This window comes from Petaurus breviceps, unplaced genomic scaffold (assembly GCF_028583685.1).
Source record: "Petaurus breviceps papuanus isolate PSGF00001 unplaced genomic scaffold, PetGlider_PUasm1.0 90825, whole genome shotgun sequence".
In the NCBI taxonomy this organism is placed as follows: Eukaryota; Metazoa; Chordata; class Mammalia; order Diprotodontia; family Petauridae; genus Petaurus; species Petaurus breviceps.
Window position 1 is genome coordinate 21,712,505 of NW_027187353.1, and position 17,929 is coordinate 21,730,433.

At 44.0% G+C, this 17,929-nt stretch overlaps 1 protein-coding gene across 1 annotated transcript in view; it reads right to left on the reverse strand.

The window, feature by feature from the left end:
- Positions 1-2,384: 2,384 nt before the first annotated feature.
- Positions 2,385-17,929, reverse strand: part of LOC138148653 (hexokinase HKDC1) — a 41,580-nt gene continuing 26,035 nt past the window's right edge. The window contains exons 13-18 of the mRNA XM_069071467.1: positions 15,958-16,053; positions 15,675-15,774; positions 13,494-13,677; positions 11,888-12,043; positions 5,460-5,693; positions 2,385-3,383 (exon numbers count right to left, since the gene is read on the reverse strand). Of these exons, the coding sequence (XP_068927568.1) occupies positions 3,239-3,383; positions 5,460-5,693; positions 11,888-12,043; positions 13,494-13,677; positions 15,675-15,774; positions 15,958-16,053 (915 nt within the window). The 3' untranslated portion in view covers positions 2,385-3,238. The remainder of the gene's footprint in view (positions 3,384-5,459; positions 5,694-11,887; positions 12,044-13,493; positions 13,678-15,674; positions 15,775-15,957; positions 16,054-17,929) is intronic.

Genomic DNA, 17,929 nt, shown 5'->3' on the forward strand with positions numbered 1-17,929 from the left:
GCCTGTCTTTGGTCCTGGAGAGTACACATTTCTAAGATCACATGAGCTCTAACATTTCCCCTTCAGGCTATATTTCTAACTCTTCCAGACTTGGCCGCCATGATTTGGCTACCTTCTCACCCTGGAATTTCTTTCCACTCATCCCTTTCTCCCATTGGTGAGTTTCTTCTCGGGGCCTCCATTTTGGGGACAGAGACAGGCCTACCCATGATTCATTCTCCCAGCTGTGTTTCTATCTCTCCAGACTGTCAAGTCACTTAACCTTTGCTTGCCTTAATCCCCTGGAGAAGGAAATGGCAAACCACTCTAGTATATTTGCCAAGAAAACTCCATGGACAGTATTGGTGTGCTATGGTCCAAAGGGTCTTGAAGATTCAGACATAGTGCCTGGTATACAGTAAATACTTAAATGCTTGCTGCCTGCCAACCTTTCCTGGCTTCCATATCACACTTTTGACTTATGTTAAACTTGTGACCCACTAAAACCCCTAGATCTTTTTCAAATGAACTATCTAGTCATCTTATACTTGGAAAGTTGATTTACTTTTTTTTAGCCAAAGAATAAGATTTTACATTTTTCCCAATTAAAGTTTTTCTCAGCAGCACATTCAATACTCTAGCCTGTGGAGATCTTTTTGAATCAGATTCTTTCATCAAATAAATAATAAATACAATAAAGTATTTTAAGCTGGTTGAAAGCTTCTTCAATTGCCAAGTCTCTACTGTTTACCTGGAAAATGGAGAAGCTTTCAGCTAGCTTAAAAGGGCTTTATTGCATCAGGATCATCTTCTATTCTGTGAGCTGCTAGAGGTGGCTATTAGTAATGCGGAGATGTCACACAGAAGGACACTGAGGCTGAGTGGCAGCACCTTACACAATGATTTGTGAGAAACCCCATATACACAGCCGATCATATTTAACATATAGAACACTTCTGAATAACAAAAGAATCGACCATGGACAAGGTAAGAAACAGACACCCTTCTGTAGACCCAGGAGTCTATTTCTTCCAACCAAATTCCTGCAAAAGCACAACGTTCACATTCAAAGCATGTGGGGGCTATTGCTTGCTGCCCCCTCACCCAACTAAACAGATTTTTAAAAATACATATACATGCAAACAAAAGAAAAACAGCAGTGTCTCAAAAGAGGCATGTGAAGGTCTTTGCCCCTCAATTTTTTTTAATTCGACCACATTTCATAGGACAAACAATCTATAATTTGAGCTCCAATTTATTTCACAAATCTTTACTATTCTCCTGAAACATTCACTTTTTCCTTCCCTTTCCTTCTCCTTCCCTTCTTATACCTTCCTCCCCTCTTCATCCTCTACAATCCAGTAACCCTGGTTTCATGGCCTCTTGGCTGTTCTGCCTCCCTGACCTCCCATTTCCCAATCCTGTGACTTTGCATTGGCCGTACCCCATTGCCTGGAATACCTCCCCTCCCCCCACCTCCTCAGTCTTCCTTCCCTGGCTTCCATCAAGACTCAGCTCAAATCCCATTTCTGAAGGAGGCCTTTCCTGCAGTTGCTAGGACCTCTCCTCTGCTATTCCATTATTATTATTATTATTATTACCTACAAGAGCTCTGTGTAGGTTTTGACTTTTTTCTATTCCTAGAGCCTCGCACAATGCTTGGCACATAGTAGGTGCTTACTAATAAATGCATGTTGATGGATTGACTTTTTATCACTGACTAGAAATATTTATGGGAGGATAAAAAGACCATAGATTTGCAGAAAGAAGACTTGGGCTTGCATATTGGGTTCTCTGCTAACAAACGCTTGTTGACTGATCGGCATTAACTGGGGAATGACTGGACAGAGGATCACATATGAGTAGGACAGGCATATCATTGTACTACAAGCAACGAGGAAAGAGATGAATTCAGAGAAACCTGGGAAGATTCCTATGAACTGATACAAAGTGAAGGGAGTATAACCAGGAGAACAATTTATACAAGGATAACAATAGTTGGAAGAAAACCATCTCTGGGAGATATGAGAACTCTAATCAATGAAATGACCGCTCATAACTCCAGTAATGGGCTAATAATAAAGCATATTGGCCATTTCCTGAAAGAAAGGCAAAGGAGTCAAAGTGCAGAATGTGATGTATGTTTTGTACATGACCAATACAGGAATTTGTCTTGCTTAAGTATAGATGTTTGCTACATGGGAATACTTTTTTAAAAAATTGTGTGTGTGTGTGTGTGTTGGAGGGGTTAGTGATTGTTACCAAAAAAGAAGGAAAGAAAGCATTGATGAAGCATTTTAAAGTGCACATGAACCATCAAAAGGAAGTCAGAGGCAGACACAATCAGGACCTCTTTGAAACTAACATGTTAAATTTATTATTTGTTTTTTAAAAACTGAGCTGTATACAATAGAAGTAGTGGTTTCCTATTCATATACAATCCTCTCTGTTCTTCGTATATAGAAATGTTCCTATTTGCTGGGTTTTGTCAAGATCACAGTAACAAAAAATAAAAAGATTGTAAAATATTTGTTTCTCTTAACAAGGAGGGGACAAAATTTACTGTTGGAACCCTAGGATCTTGGGGCAAGGGAACAGTTCTTCATTATCCCCATGGAGAAGTTTAACATAAATTCAAGTCATACAAGTATTAAGCTCACATCTATCAGGAAGGAAGCTGCCTTAGGATTTGGGAGCTGGTCTGATGAGATTACTCACTGAAAGATTTCTGAGGTGGCCTGTGGCAAAGGGCTGTGTGTGTGTGTGGGATGAAACTCCCAGACAGAGCTATAATTTGCCGTGTGTGTGTGTGTGTGTGTGTGTGTGTGTGTGTGTGTGCCTTGAATGAGACAAAGCTCAGCTAAAGAAAGCAGCATGAAACACAGCCTTGAATCAGCTAATTTCTTCGGGTTATATCAGCCTTAAGATCTGTCGGCTCTAAGTTGTAGAAGAACTACAAGGGTTTTCAGCACCCACTAAATTGGGCAAAGTCTCACCCCAGGAACGCTCTGCTCCAGGGTGGCCCACAGAGAGCTAACACTGGCTACCTACCCCTTGGCACCTCTAATCCTTATAACCCCATAGATTTTGGGGGGGACCATGTCAAGACCAAGACAAGGCCCAGGCCCCTGAGCTCCCTCTATTGGCCAAAAAGAGTAGCTTGGACCCATTGGTCTGTACTCAACTCTGGGAAGGAGTTTGGCAAAGGACCTAAGCCACTAGATCCCAGCTGATCCTGAGCTGTTCCTCCTCTCAGTTCTCAGTTGTCCTTCTTCAGTTGCAATCTCTTGGCCACAGCTGTGATTAGGGCGGCCCCCTTTCCACTCCCATCTTCAGAGAGCATGAACATCACATCGCACTGAGGGGCCAGTTCTTTCACGGTTTCCCACAAGATCCGAGAAAAGCTACAGAAAATTGCAAAGGGAGAAAGCATAAGAGCCAGGCAGAGGCTTCCCTTTCTCGCTCAAGAATCTGGCTTGTGAATGAGCTCCCTGCCTAAGCACCAGCAGCTTGCCCCTGTGGCAGGGCTCTTTGAAATGATCAGAAAGGTCTTCTTGCCCTTTCTGGATGTTGGAGATACCAGCTGAGACTGTGGAATAAAAGGGCATTGGCCAGAGTCAAAGATTCAGATTTAAAGATCTTGGGTTATTGCAAATGCTGTGAATGTCCCCTCACCACTCTCGGACTCAGTTTCCTTATCTGTCAAATGGGACTAATAAAATAATACCTGTTCTACAAGGTTGCTGTTAGGATCAGATGAGAGACTGTGTTTCAAGAGCTTTGCAAACATTAAAGAGCTACATATATGTAAGATGGTAATACAATAGTAATAATAATAATAATAGACAATTTCCAAGAATTGTCATGGCTGAAAAATTCTTCCCACTTTGATCAGCCTGGTGCTGAGTCTCTCTGAACTTATCTATGCTAGTCCTGGGACAACAGACATGCAATCTCTCACCAGGCCTATAATAAGATGAGATTTTTAATTTGGTTTAGTCCTGTTATTTCAAAGGTATTGAGAATTCCCAGTGTGGAGCCTCTTTTCATCACTGCCTATGGGCAACTTTCCATAACTGAAATTAGATTTAGCATGTTGTCTGAGGTGCTGACATTGAGGGACTTGCCCATATGCTCGAGAGGAGGGCAGAGGGAATGGGATAGAGAATCTGGCCGCTCCTTAAGCCGCCAAAGTGAGCTACCAGCTCTGCTCCAACAATTTGCATAGAAAAAAACAAAAATCACATCACAGTATTTTATATTTTAGATATCTGGAACTTGAAATTAGGAAATGTTTGATGTTTTCCTGTCATTTTTTCAATTATGTCCAACTCTCCGTGATCCTATTAGGGCAAAGATACTAGAGTGGTTTACCATCTCCTTCTCCAGCTCATTTTATAGATGAGGAAACTGAGGTAAAGCGGGTTAAGTGACTTGCCCAGGGTCACACTGCTGGTAAATGTATGCAAACAGATTTGAACTCAGGAAGATGAGTCTTGCTGACTTTAGGCCTGACACACTATCCACTGTACCACCTAGCCACACCTCATAATTATGTCTGTATGCATGTATTTATTTTTGTAAATTTCAAATCATTTTCATAATTGGCATTTTTAAAGATACTACACCCATTTGGCATAACGAAGGCCCAGAAGGGTTGAGCCTTACCAAGATGGCAAGCGTCAGATGCAAAATATGAATTCAGGTCCTCTGACTGCACATTGCTCCTCCCAATGTAACACAATGCTTCCCTTGGCTCCCTTCCACCAATGCAAAATGACAGTCCTTGAGGGTTGCTAAGGTTGATCAAATTTCTCATTCTATAGCCAACCCAGGTCGATTCTGACCCTATGAGCTCAAGTGCTTTTCAAGCCATTAAGCACTGTATGCATGTTAGCCATTGTTACTGGTTGGGGAGGAGTTGGAATGAGAGACGTGTGGACCATCCCTGGACCTGTTCTCGAAGCCTTCATAGCCTAGTAGAACCAAACCTGCCTATGCTTGCCTTCCATTGACACGACTTTGGAGAGCCCAAGGACCCCTACGAGTCATGGTTGGGCAGCCAAGTCCTGTGGTGTTGGGAGAAAGCTCACCATGCTATAGAAATGGAAACTGCTACTGTTATTATTAGTCTTCCTGCTTTAGAGATGAGTGATGAAGCTTGGAGAGGTGATAATGCTGGTCAGTATATTGTCTGTATTTATTTTGAATCTATATGTCTATTTTGTCTCCTTTGACAGAGTGTAAGTATCTTGAGGGCAGACATTTTCATATTTGTCTTTGTCCTACTATGTGCTTGGTGTACATAATAGACACGTAATAAATGATTGTTAACTGAGTGATGAGTTGATCAACAGAAGGGCCAGGATTTAATCTCCAGGTCTCCTGGCTTCCATTCCATATCTCTTTCCCTACACTGGGCAAGTCAGGAAGTATTTATTAAGTACCTACTGTGTTCCTGGCACTCTCAGGATACTCACTGAGGGTGCAGCTTGTAGAGTGTCCCATCCACGCCAACCGTGATTTTTAGGTGCTCAAGGTTCCGGTCTTCCCGTCTCTTCTCCACAATGGCAGCTAGCCCTGCTCCGCAGAGCTGGGCTGCTCTCCGGGAGACAGCCCCGCATACCTCCTTCACCACAATGCTGTCTTCACAGGTGCTGTCCAGGCCCAGCTGCTGCAGGATTCTCCGGACCTGGAGGAGGGCCAGCCCATCACTAGAACAGGTTACAGCCAAAGAAAAGAATAGAATCTGATCAAAAAGGCACATGAGGGCCTGGAGTCTCCTTTTGCTCTGGGTTAAAGACCTGGGAGGAGATCAAATACTCCAAGCACTGCCGGGAAGAGCCCATCTTGTCTAAGCTGTTAGATTTGTCTATATGAGATTCCCAGACTGTTAAGAGTTAGAAAATCTGCCACTGCAACTTCCTTATTTTCCATGTAATATGGTAACCAGCAGCCTCAACCTGCTGACCTGGGGGTACTTCCCATAGAGTTAAGCCTGTTGCCATGGAGTTGACCCCTTTTAGCAATACATGTGCTCTAGTCTCTTGCTAAAAGTTGCACACAGTCAGAGACTCCTGGATGGTCCCTTGGTCCCCATGAGAGGGTGATCTGTTTAGGGGGAAAGATAATGAGCTCCGCTTTTGGAAATATTGACTTTAAGATGTCTACTGGACATCCAGTTCAAGATGTCTGAAAGAAAGGTAGAAATGTGAGACTGGAGGTCACCAGAGAGCCTGGGGTAGGACAGTTAGGTTTGAGAATCATCAGCAGAGATGGTGATTAAATCCAAGGGAACTGATTTGGCCTGAAGTTCTATTCCAAGGTAGGAACGATGAACCAGAGAAAAACTTGATCACTCTCATATATCTCCAAATGAATGGTAAACTCCTTAAAGGAAGATACATCTTTGTATTCCAGGCAGCACCAGCATAGGGTCTGTTGGATAAATAAATGAATCCCGTCCTACAGGAACATCAGACGATTACATCTTAGTTCACAAAGATAAATTTCCAGCCATGGCAGTAGGTTGCCCTTTAGACCCAGCCCATTATCTGAATTAGATTCAGAGAAGGAAAAGCAGGAGAGTCCTGACTCCCTCCCTTCAAGCAATTACTTTATATCTTCCTTCTCTTTCACTGGAAAAAAAGGCCAAGGTCTCCCACTGCATCCCGGGCCATCTTTAGTTGTCCTGATCTATATCTTGCCACTGGACCCAGATGACTCTGGGAGACAGAGTAAGGCTGGTGACTTTGCACAGCCCTCCCTCACTTAAATTCAATTCACTTGCGTTTCATGGCATCATCTCCCTGATGTCATGGAAATTTTCGAGAATGAGGGACAAACAATAACAATCCTTGTTCTGTCATCAATCAGCTTTACCCACTGCCATTAATGCCTCACCACCCACCCACTTCTCAGCCCCTTGTGGCCTTGAATTCTGGCTCCCCCTGGAATGAAGCTACTATGTCAAAGGCCACCATTGACCTCTTAAATATTCAGTCAGAAGACTTTTTCTCAGTTCTCAACACTCTTAACCTTTTGGTACGTTCTGACAATGTCACCCGTTTTTCTCCTGGCTGCTCACTCCCCGCTAGGCTTTGATGACAACACTCTGACTGCTCCTCAGTCTCCTTTTGCCATCTATTATCTTCCTTCCATCCTCAAAAGGTATCAGGGATCCCTCAAGGTTCTGCCCTAGGTCCTCTCCTCTTCTCTTTCTACACCCTGCCTTTTGGTTATCTTCTCTGTTCCCCTGGGTTCCACCATCCTTTCTATGCCAATGACTCTCAAATCTTAATTGCCAGCCTGAGCACCAGGTCAACCTCTCCAAGTGCTGGGAATGGCCTTTTGGATGTCCTGAGGGCATATCCAACTCAAATCACCTTCCACCCCCAAACCTACCCCTTCCTCCCAACTTTTCTATCTCTACGGAGATGGCCATTGAGGTTCAAAATATTAGTCATACTTAGCTCCTCCTTCTCTCTTGCCACTCATAGCTAAGTACTGTCCATTCTACTTTGACAACATTTCTCATCTATCCCTTTCTGTCCACTCACATCCACTATGACTCTTGTTCAGGTCCTCATCTTAAAAGTTCTCATTGGTCTCTCCATCTCCAGTCTCTCCCTCTTCCAATTCATCTACCACAGGATACTTCCTAAGGCACAGGTCTGACTGCCATTTTCCGACTTACACACTGTAGCAGCAATCACATTGGCATACCCAGGATGGCTGCTAGCACAGGTTCTTAGATCTGCTTTACTAGGAAAGCTAGCTGTTTAAGGGGTAAACAATCTTTTTAAATTACATTCACTAGTTCAGGGGAAAAATCAGCACCCTGAGCTTCAGAGAAAATACAATCTGAGAAATAAAGACCAACAGACAGGCCTCTGACTGCCTGAATCAACTATACACTTTACATACGTCCCTGGATCGAGAGAGCCTTTACATCTGAGCAGTTGGGGAGCTCTGAACATACCAGCCACTCAGAATCTCGACCAGGGAATCACAAGATCCTTCTCATAAGTGAGCCCCCAAAGCAAAATACCAACTCAGAGTATATATACACTTAGAGCCAGAGGGCATCACAACCCTTGTGACTCAGGGCCTAATTAGACATTAGCAAAAGGTGTGAAAACCTCCCCTAAGCAAGCTTCCCTTAATGGGCTCCACATGAGGCCTATTAATGGGAGGGAAGAGCTTACATCCCATTAACATTACATATGCCTTCCCTATTGGTCCCCTATTGCCAATGGAATAAGCACCAATTCTTCAGACAGGTATTAAAAGCCTTCCAACCTAGCCTCTCAGCTACGTTTCATGTTCTTCTTCACACATTCTAACTAAATGACTGGTGATCTCCTTAGCTTCAAATGCCATCTCCTATGCCCACACAGCGCTTCTCACATGCCCAGAAGGCACTTCCTACCAAACTGCCCATACTCTTGGACCCATCAATTCTACTATTGGGCATATACCCCTAACAAAATCTAAGAAACAAGAGTCCAATATGTACCAAAATGATCTCAAGACTTTTTTTGATTGCAAAATACTGGAAACAGAGTTAGTGCCCATCAATTGGGGGTGTGGCTGAAAAGATAATAGTAGATAAATGTAACAGAAAATTGTTATGCAAAAAGTCATGACATACATGAGAAATTCAGAGAAACGGGAAGATTTGTATAAACTGATGCAAAGTGAAGCAAGTAGAGCCAAGAGAACAATCTACACTATGACTATCACAAGGTAAATTTGAAGATCACTACAAGGAAGTTGAAACTCTGAGTAATAGGGGGAAAAAACAATGAAGGTTCTGGATAAAAGATAATGAAATGTATCACCCTCTTCAGAGCAGAGAAAGGTGAGACAAGATGGAGAGAATATCACATAAGCTGTCAGACCTTATTTCTGCATTGTAAGTTTTTGCTTACTTGTCTTTTTCTTTGTCATAAGACAGGGTTCAACCTGCTGAATGGGGGTGGAAAATGACAGTGATGTAGAAATAAAAGACACCAATAAAAATAATGTATATATATTTTAAACATATTTTAACATAACTTTATAGATTTAATATGTTGTAGTCATATAATATAATTATGTAATAATTAGATACTATGTACATTTATATAAATATATGTATATTTATATAATTGTGTTAATAATATGTGTGTTGTGTGTGTATTATTCCCTCTTCACTTTAAGACTCATGAATTAGTTCAGATATCAACTCCTTTATAAAACCTTTCCTGCTATCGCTATGGAGGGCTAAAAGGGTTTTCTCTTTCCTCAGCTTTTCTGAGGGTATCTTGTCTGGACCCTCCTCTGAGGCAGCTAGGTGGTGCCACAGTGCACAGAGTGTTGGATCTAGAGCCAAGAAGACCTGACTTAAAATCCAGCCTCAGACACGTAATAGCTGTGTGACCCTGGGCAAGTCCCTTAACCTCTGTCTGCCTCAGTTTTCTCCTCTATAAAATGTAGATAATAGCACCTTCCTCCCAGGGTTGTTGGAAGGATCAAATGAGATCCTTTTGTAAAGTGCTTTGCAAACCTTAAAGAACTATACAAATGCTAGCGATTATTATTATTACTCTTTCCCTTGTAATACACTTACATGCCACACCCTCCTGGAGATCCTGCATGTAATGGAGAACCGACTTTTCTGTGGCACTCACAGTAACCCTGGGAGGTGGACAGGCCAGGCCTTAGCCTCCATTTTTTCCCAATGAGGAAGCTGAAGCTCAGAGACGAGAAGGCTGCCCAGGGGTTGCCACAAGCGAGATCTGAGCCCGGCTCTCTCCTGCTCTTGTGCCTCGCTCTCTTACTGCTAGGCTATCTCCAGAAGGGAAAGGACTGGGTCATTTTTTTCATCTTTGTATCAGCACCTACAGAGGAGATGCTTATTAAGTGTTTATTGAATTTTAATTGTATCACCAGACTCTGAGCAGGGATTTAGGGAACAGGGAGGATATCACATGGGACAATATCTTCCGAAATTTAGGGAGGGTGACTGAGGACTGGTAATTATAGTACTAGCATTTATACTGATTCACAAAACACTGTCTATATTCTAACTCTAACAGCCCTGGAGGTAGGTGCTATTATTATTCCCATTTTACAGATGATGAAACTGAGGCAGAGATTAAGTTACTTGCACAGGGTCACACAGCTAGTGTGTCTGAGACTGGATTTGAACTCAGGTCTCCCTGATTGTAAATCTAGTGCTCTTATGTTACCAGGCTAGAAGGCCCCTTAGAGAACTTCCAGTTGAACCCCTTTATTTTATGTATGAGCCAACTAAATCCTTGAGAGAAGAAGGTAACAACCCAAAGCAATGAGAAGCAGAGCCAAGGTTGCTGATTGGAGATGAATGCTTGTTTGGCTGACAATGCCTCCAGTCTCTTCAGCAGAACTGGGAAGGAAGTAGCTTCCTTCCTTTTATCTCCTACATGCCAGGGCTTTTGAAGTCAAACACAGATGAAAGCAGCCTTCCTTCCCATTAGACATGCCTCCCACACAGGAGGAGTTGAGCTCTCTGAAAACAGATGTGTCGCCTTAGGCATTAGTCTGCAAAGACTTCTGGTGGTATCAGTATTGGGTAGATGAGTGAAGAATGCTCCTCCCACATGGGGAGGATCCCTCATGTTGAATTTAGGGGAGGCCATGGACAAGAGCTGCCCATGATGGGCAGGGACACATGGTTTGGGAGTTCTGTTGAGGGGAATGGAATGTGTGCCTGGTTGAGATGCCAGGTCTATCAGAATATGTGACTAGAACATGGAAGACCATTCCGGCAGCACCAGAGGGACACAGTGGCTTCCTTGCCCCCAGAAGAAGCCTGCATGGATCACAGAGTATCCAAGTAGAGCCAGAGATATTACTTGGACATGTTATGTCACTACTCTAAAGACTCAGTTTCCCATTCCGTAAAACAAAGGGATTGAATGAGATGATCTCTCAGGTCACTTACTGCTCTTGAGGTCTTAGAAAGAAACCATCTAGTCCAATCACTTTGATTGACAGATGAGGAAACCTAGGCACAGGGAAGGCTTACCGCCCCTGGGAGTTCCCTATAACTATTAAATCACAAGTCTAGTCCCCATCCTTGTCCTTTGCAGATGGCTTGGATGGACCTGACCAAGCACAACTGGAATTGGAACACAGATCTTCAGATGTCAAGTCCAAAGCTCTTTCCAAAACACCCACTTTGAATAAGGTCAACATTTCCAGTCTCTATCTCACGGGGCTGAATGAAAAACTATATACACAGCTCTTTGTAAACTGCCTGCCTCTCTCCAGCCCCCAAGTGTCCAGGATCTTCATGCTGCCCTCTGGCAGCTCAAGGGCCTTTTTCTGTGGCTCTACCCAGGTCTTCCCTACCCCATGCTCCCAAATTTCTTCTCCTCATCACTTCCAACCATCCAGGGCAACTGATAAAAGTATTTGTAGGAGAACAATTTGATTAAACCATTCATGTTAAAAGGTGACCTCTTGTGGTTATTGTGAGATTGCATGACACAGTGCTAGGTTTGGAGTTGGGAACACCTGGGTACAAGCTATGTTACCCTGTCCAAGTCACTGAAGCTCTCTGTGCTCATTTTCCCCATCTTTAAAAGAGGAGATTAGACTCTATGACCTCTAAGTTTCCTGCCAGTCCTGGATCTCTGATCCTGCAATCAATGAGTTCATAAGTTATCTTTGTCATTACTATTATGCATTTTTTTAAAATCCATCAAAGGAGACTAGAGGAGAGGTGGCTTTTAAGGAACTCTGTGTTGACTTTCAATCATGAAGCCAGGGGCACAGTTCCCCGCTCTCTCACCACCCTTGACCACAGCCCCACTCTAGGATCCAGAAAGACTGGTGTTCACATGACCCCAAGAGGATTACACATAAGCAGAGTCATTACCTTTCGATCTGAGACAGGAACTTAGTTTCAAATATGCCCCTGGTCCTGAGTCTCTCTGAAATCTGCCCCCGAAACAAGAGTCCATGCTTGGTTAGGTCGATCAAAATCTGCCTCACTATTTCCCCAAGGTACATGCCGCTGGTCATCTTCTCATACCTTTGTCATGGAAAAATAAATGGGGTGCAAGGGTCATATTAACCAAGTTACAATGAACAGCAATGTGACCTCGAGTGAGTCATTAAACTGCCGTGGGTCTCAGTTTCTCCATCTGTATAATGGGGGTAGTGATCATTACCTCGTCTCACTCAGTTCTGGGCATCCACAGCATTTCTTGGACATCTTCCACCATGATGTCTCCACTCCATTGCAGCCCACTCTGGCCATTCATCTCCCTAGACACGCCACCCTGGGTGTACCTCTCCTGTTTCTAGTTCCCCTTTACATGTTGTCCACCCCTATTGGAATGTAAGTTTCCTAAGGGCAGAGAATGTCTTCTTTGCTTGTATTTGTATTCCCAGTACCTGACATATACTAAGTGTCTAATAGATGCTCTCTCCATCTACCTCATAGCATTTAAACTACCCCAATGTAGTTTTTTTTTTAAAAATAAGTTACTGATACAAGAATAATTGCACCTAATTATACGTGTGTAGATAGTGTTTATATAAATGCATCCCCTCTAGAGCCATTTTTGAGTGGCAATGGTTTAAAAAAATCCTCCCCTGTTGGCTAACGTGGTAATTTAGACCTCTCTAATTTGAGCTATGCTGATGACATATAGTCTATCACTGACCCATACTCAGAGCCCTTCCACTTTAGTAGGACTTCCTTCCCCCAGCTCACAATCTATTGGCATGGTCCTTAAAAACCATGAATCATCTCCCTGCTATGATGAGGCATTAGAATTGAATGGAGTTAGTGGAAGAAAGTCAATCTATTATCTCAAATGTTGTTATTGGCTTTTCTGAGTATATAAACATATATCAAAAAGGGGTTTGTAAATCCCTTATTTGCTATTTGCTAGCTAAATCCCTTTGTCTCCTTTTTTCTTATTATTATTGCAAGGATTTAAAAAATTATTCTGAATGGGAATGGTAAGATTAGACAATCTTGCCTTTCCCCTGCTCTTAGTGGCAAAGTCTCTAATGTTTATCTGTGACATATAATGTCAGCTCTTGGTTACAAATAAATATTACAGTGAAAAAAATCTTTTGATTCCTATACTTATTTTTTAATATAAGCAGAAGGGCAACCATTTTTTAAAAGATAATTGTCCAAGATATTAGGGTCTGCTTCAAATTCCCTTTGTTGAAGAAGAGAATAAGTCAGTGAATTCTTGAACTTTGCCCCAACAAAACCCTGCTAGGCCTTAAGCTCATAGATTTGGGGCTGGATGGGACTTTAGAAGTCACCTAGTCCAACCCCCTAATTTTACAGATGAGGAAACAGGCTCAAGTAAACTAAATGATTTGCTGAAGGTTACATAGGAATCAGTAAATAGCAGAATCAGTGCCCTTTCCCTGCCCCAGCCAGCCTCCCCTTCATCCTGGAGGGGAGTGAATGCAGCCTGCACGTGGAGCTTGCCTCAGAACTCCCTCTGCTTTACCTCTGTTTGCCAGGATTTAGGGAGCCTTCGTCCACTTCAGTGTCATACTGGGTCCTGATCTCGTCCAGGCAGCCATTATCCCCAAATCCACCCCACTCAGTGTTGATGCACATCTTGCCTTCATTGCCTTCTGCCAGCTCAATGTTCCGCATCTCCTCCATGTAGCAAACATTGCTGCCCGTTCCTGAAAGGAAGCCCAATGGCCACCAGCCTCAATGGCTCAATGATATTTTGAGGAGCTGTGATGTTGATAGCTTGGACACACCTGCCTCGGACACACAAGGCAAACACTCTACCCCGAGGTGTAGTTTCATGGACTGCTGTGGCCAAAAAAATCCATACCTTGATGCCCAGAGTTTGCTCATGTGATGAGCTTGGCTGCATTGAGTTAGGCCAGTCCTAGAATAATCCATTGGTTGGCATGAACTCTACACCTTTCCCATGTGACACGGCCAGCTGGAGTGTGTCCTGCTGACCAGAGACGCTCACCTCCATGGCCCAGAACCAGATGTCTCAGGCATCACACATGGTGCTCCCCAAAGCCAGAGTAAAGCATCAGATTTGGGCTTTAGAAAAATTACTTTGGGTCGAGGATGGGCTAAAGAGAAGAGAGACTGGAGGCTGGTAGTTCAGTTAAAGGGCTGTTGTGAAAATTACAAGTGAGGACAGAATTTGGGAGTGGCCCTTACTCAGAGTAAAGAGAAGAACAGGGATCTGGCTTTGTCCTGCTGGTAGGCCTGAGCTCTGGGTCATTTAGCTAATTTTAAATGATAAATGAATAGACAGGGTTGTTAGTATGGAGAAGGAAAGAATGCTCTGTGTGGAGTCCTGTGTGGCCTCAGCCCCCCATTTAACTGCCTTCATCCATAGGAAGAGAGCGTTGGGGTAGATGGCCTCTCAGGTCCTTGGGAGCTTTTTATCCACTATCTGCCCTAGCTTCCTCTTCAAGGAGGCATCCTTACCAGGTCAGACACAGATTTGACCAGGTGATCTCTTGGCTGCCTTTCAACTCTAGGATCCCAAGATTCTAGGATCTGCAAGCTCACTGCTCTTCTGAGTGTGTGTACATGAACACGCACACATGTGTATACACATATGCATGCTTGGTTTTGTCACATCCTCAGGGACCAGCACAAGGCCTTGCACAGGGAAGCCACTTAATACACATCCATTGAATTGTTTTGCTTTTCTCCTCCCTCAAAGGAAAACAAGGATAAAATGATCATAGATGGAGTCCTGGGAGGAGCCTCAGAAAACGTATAGGCCAAGCCTTCATTTTACAGAGGAGGAATCTGAGTCCCAGAAGATGCCAGAGGTGGGCTTGGAATTCAGCTCCTTGGACCCCAGAACCAACATTTCCCCCATTGTACCAGACTCCTGCAAGAATCACTTTTTTACCCATTTCAAATGTTCTTAACCTTTTTTGTGCCCTGGGCCCCTTTGGCAGGCTGGTGAAGCCTAGGGATGCCTTCTCCAAATCATGTTTTTAAATGTGTGAAAAAAATAACAGGATTACAAAGTAAACCAATTCTATTGAAATAGTTATGTATCTATCTATCTATTCATCTGTCTTTGTATTCATCTACCCATCCATCTATCTCTTCTATCTAGCTCTCTATTTCTCTTTCTATCTGTCTGTCTATCCACCCATTTATCAATCTATCCATCTATCTATTGATTTATCTATCAATCCATCTATCTATGTCTGTCTAAACAATTGCACAGACCTCAGGTGAGGAATTTTTGGTCCAAAAGGTCCCTGGCAAGAGACAGGCACTGCTCAGATTAAGAATCAGATCTGAGATGCTGGTCTTGGTTGCTTTATTTCTAGGCGATACAACCTTGGGTAAATTATCTTCTGTGCCCTGGTTTCCCAACTTATATAGTAAAACAACAGCTTATATGTCTATAAAGCTCTAATGATTTATAAACCACCTTCTTCATAACAGGTTTGGGAGTAGGTATCCCAGGAATTATTTACCCCATTTTACAGATGAAGAAACCAAGTCTCAGACAGATTAAATGAATTGCCCAGGGTCAAACAGCTTGATGTAGGAACTGGGATGCAGCCCAGAGACAGTAACAAACCCTTAACCTTCTAGCAATGTGGCAAGAGCCACTGAACCAATCAGAGAGGCTCCAGGGAGCAGGAAGTGTTATAACAGATGAGGTCAGGCTTACCTGCGATGAGGCCGATCTCACAGTCAGGGTCTTCATAGGCACAGGTCATCATGGTGCCCACAGTGTCATTGACAACTGCAACAATATCCAATTCAAATTCCTACAACAGGAGGGAGCTCTTTGGTGAGCACTGGGAGCCCACCACATAGACCCAGGGTTCCCTCCTATCTCATCACCCGTGTGCTCCTAGGCTGGAGGCATTCAGGGAAAGCTGAGGAATAAGGGCAAGGGGAGCAGGAAGAAGGCAAGTCCAGGTGTCTATGTAAGGATCCCCAGCACCTACATTTCTCCTCTTAATGGCTTCCCTGAGCATGTCCACGACATCTTCCCCTTCACAGTCTGTGGCTTTGAATCCTTTGGTCCACTCCACGAGTATCCCCTGAAAGAGAAGGTAGGAAGTCGAACAGAGGAATCAATCAATTAACAAACCCCCCCCCCCCCCCCGTTGCCCATCTAGCTCATCATGACCTTGATTATGACAAGGGTCAGATTGTGATTAGCTTAGTAAATTGAGATGTGGAGCAGATGGGTGTGTGGAGGAAGATTGGGAAAGGTAAATCGCTAGGGCCTGGGAGACCAACTGCAATAATCCAGGGGAGAGAGGTAATGAGAGCCAGCAGGATGATGATTGTGTGGGGAGAGAGACAGACAGACGGAGGCAAAGAGAGAGACAGACAGAGGCAGAGAAAGAGAAAGAGACACACAGACAGAGGCAAAGAGAGACAGAGGCAGAGAAAGAGAGACAGACAGACAAACAAGAGACAAAGAGAGACAGACAGACAAAGAGATATGAGAGAGGCAGACAGACGGAGGCAAAGAGAGAGACAGACGGAGGCAGAGAAAGGGAGGCAGAGAAAGAGAGAGACAGACAGACAGAGGCAAAGAGAGAGACAGACAGACAGAGGCAGAGAAAGAGAGAGACAGAGAGAGGCAGAGAAAGAGAGAGAGACAGAGAGAGATGAGACAGACAGATAGAAGCAAAGAGAGAGATGGACAGAGGCAGAGAAAGAGAGAGAGGCAAAGAGAGAGACAGACAGAGACGAGAGAGACAGACAGAGACGAGAGAGACAGAGAGACAAAGAGAGAGAGAGAGAGAGAGAGAGAGAGAGAGAGAGAGAGGCAGACAGACAGATAGAGACGAGAGAGAGATTGAGAATAGAGACAATGTGGTGAAAAATAGAATAAACAAAATCTGACCACTGTCACACTGGCCTGTGTGGCTTCTAGCAAGTCTTCAATCTAACCCTTAGGCCTCGGTTTCTTCCTCTGAAAAATGGAAATGACCAACCCTGTCCCTGCTCTACCTGCCTATTAGCAGAATAAGCAAGAGGATGACTATAAGCCAGAACTCCTCCCCCGAGGAGAGAGATGGTGGTGATGGCTGAGAATACAGCCAGTGTTTATGCAGAGAACAGTCTGCACCTGGATTGATTGAATCCTCAGCTTCCCCTAGAAATAACTGCAGCAGCAGCAAGAGAAGCAGCAGTAGCAGCAACAGCACAGTAGCAGCAGCAGCAACAGTAGCAATAGTAGTAGCAGAATAGCAGTACTAGCAGCAGCACCAGTAGCAGCAGCAGCAGCAACAGTAGCAGCAGCAGCAGCAACAGTAGCAATAGTAGTAGCAGAATAGCAGCACTAGTAGCAGCAGCAGCAGCACCAGTAGCAGCAGCAGCAGCAACAGTAGTAGCAGAATAGCAGCACCAGTAGCAGCAGCAGCAACAGTAGCAGCAGCAGCAACAGTAGCGATAGTAGTAGCAGAATAGCAGCACTAGTAGCAGCAGCAGCACCAGTAGCAGCAGCAGCAGCAACAGTAGCAATAGTAGTAGCAGAATATCAGCACTAGTAGCAGCAGCAGCACCAGTAGCAGCAGCAGCAGCAACAGTAGCAGCAGCAGCAGCAACACTAGCAATAGTAGTAGCAGAATATCAGCACTAGTAGCAGCAGCAGCAACAGTAGCAGCAGCAGCAGCAACAGTAGCAATAGTAATAGCAGAATAGCAGCACTAGCAGCAGCACCAGTAGCAGCAGCAGCAGCAACAGTAGCAGCAGCAGCAGCAACAGTAGCGATAGTAGTAGCAGAATAGCAGCACTAGTAGCAGCAGCAGCACCAGTAGCAGCAGCAGCAGCAACAATAGCAACAATAGCAGCAGCAGCAGCAACAGTAGCAATAGTAGTAGCAGAATATCAGCACTAGTAGCAGCAGCAGCACCAGTAGCAGCAGCAGCAGCAACAGTAGCAATAGTAGTAGCAGAATAG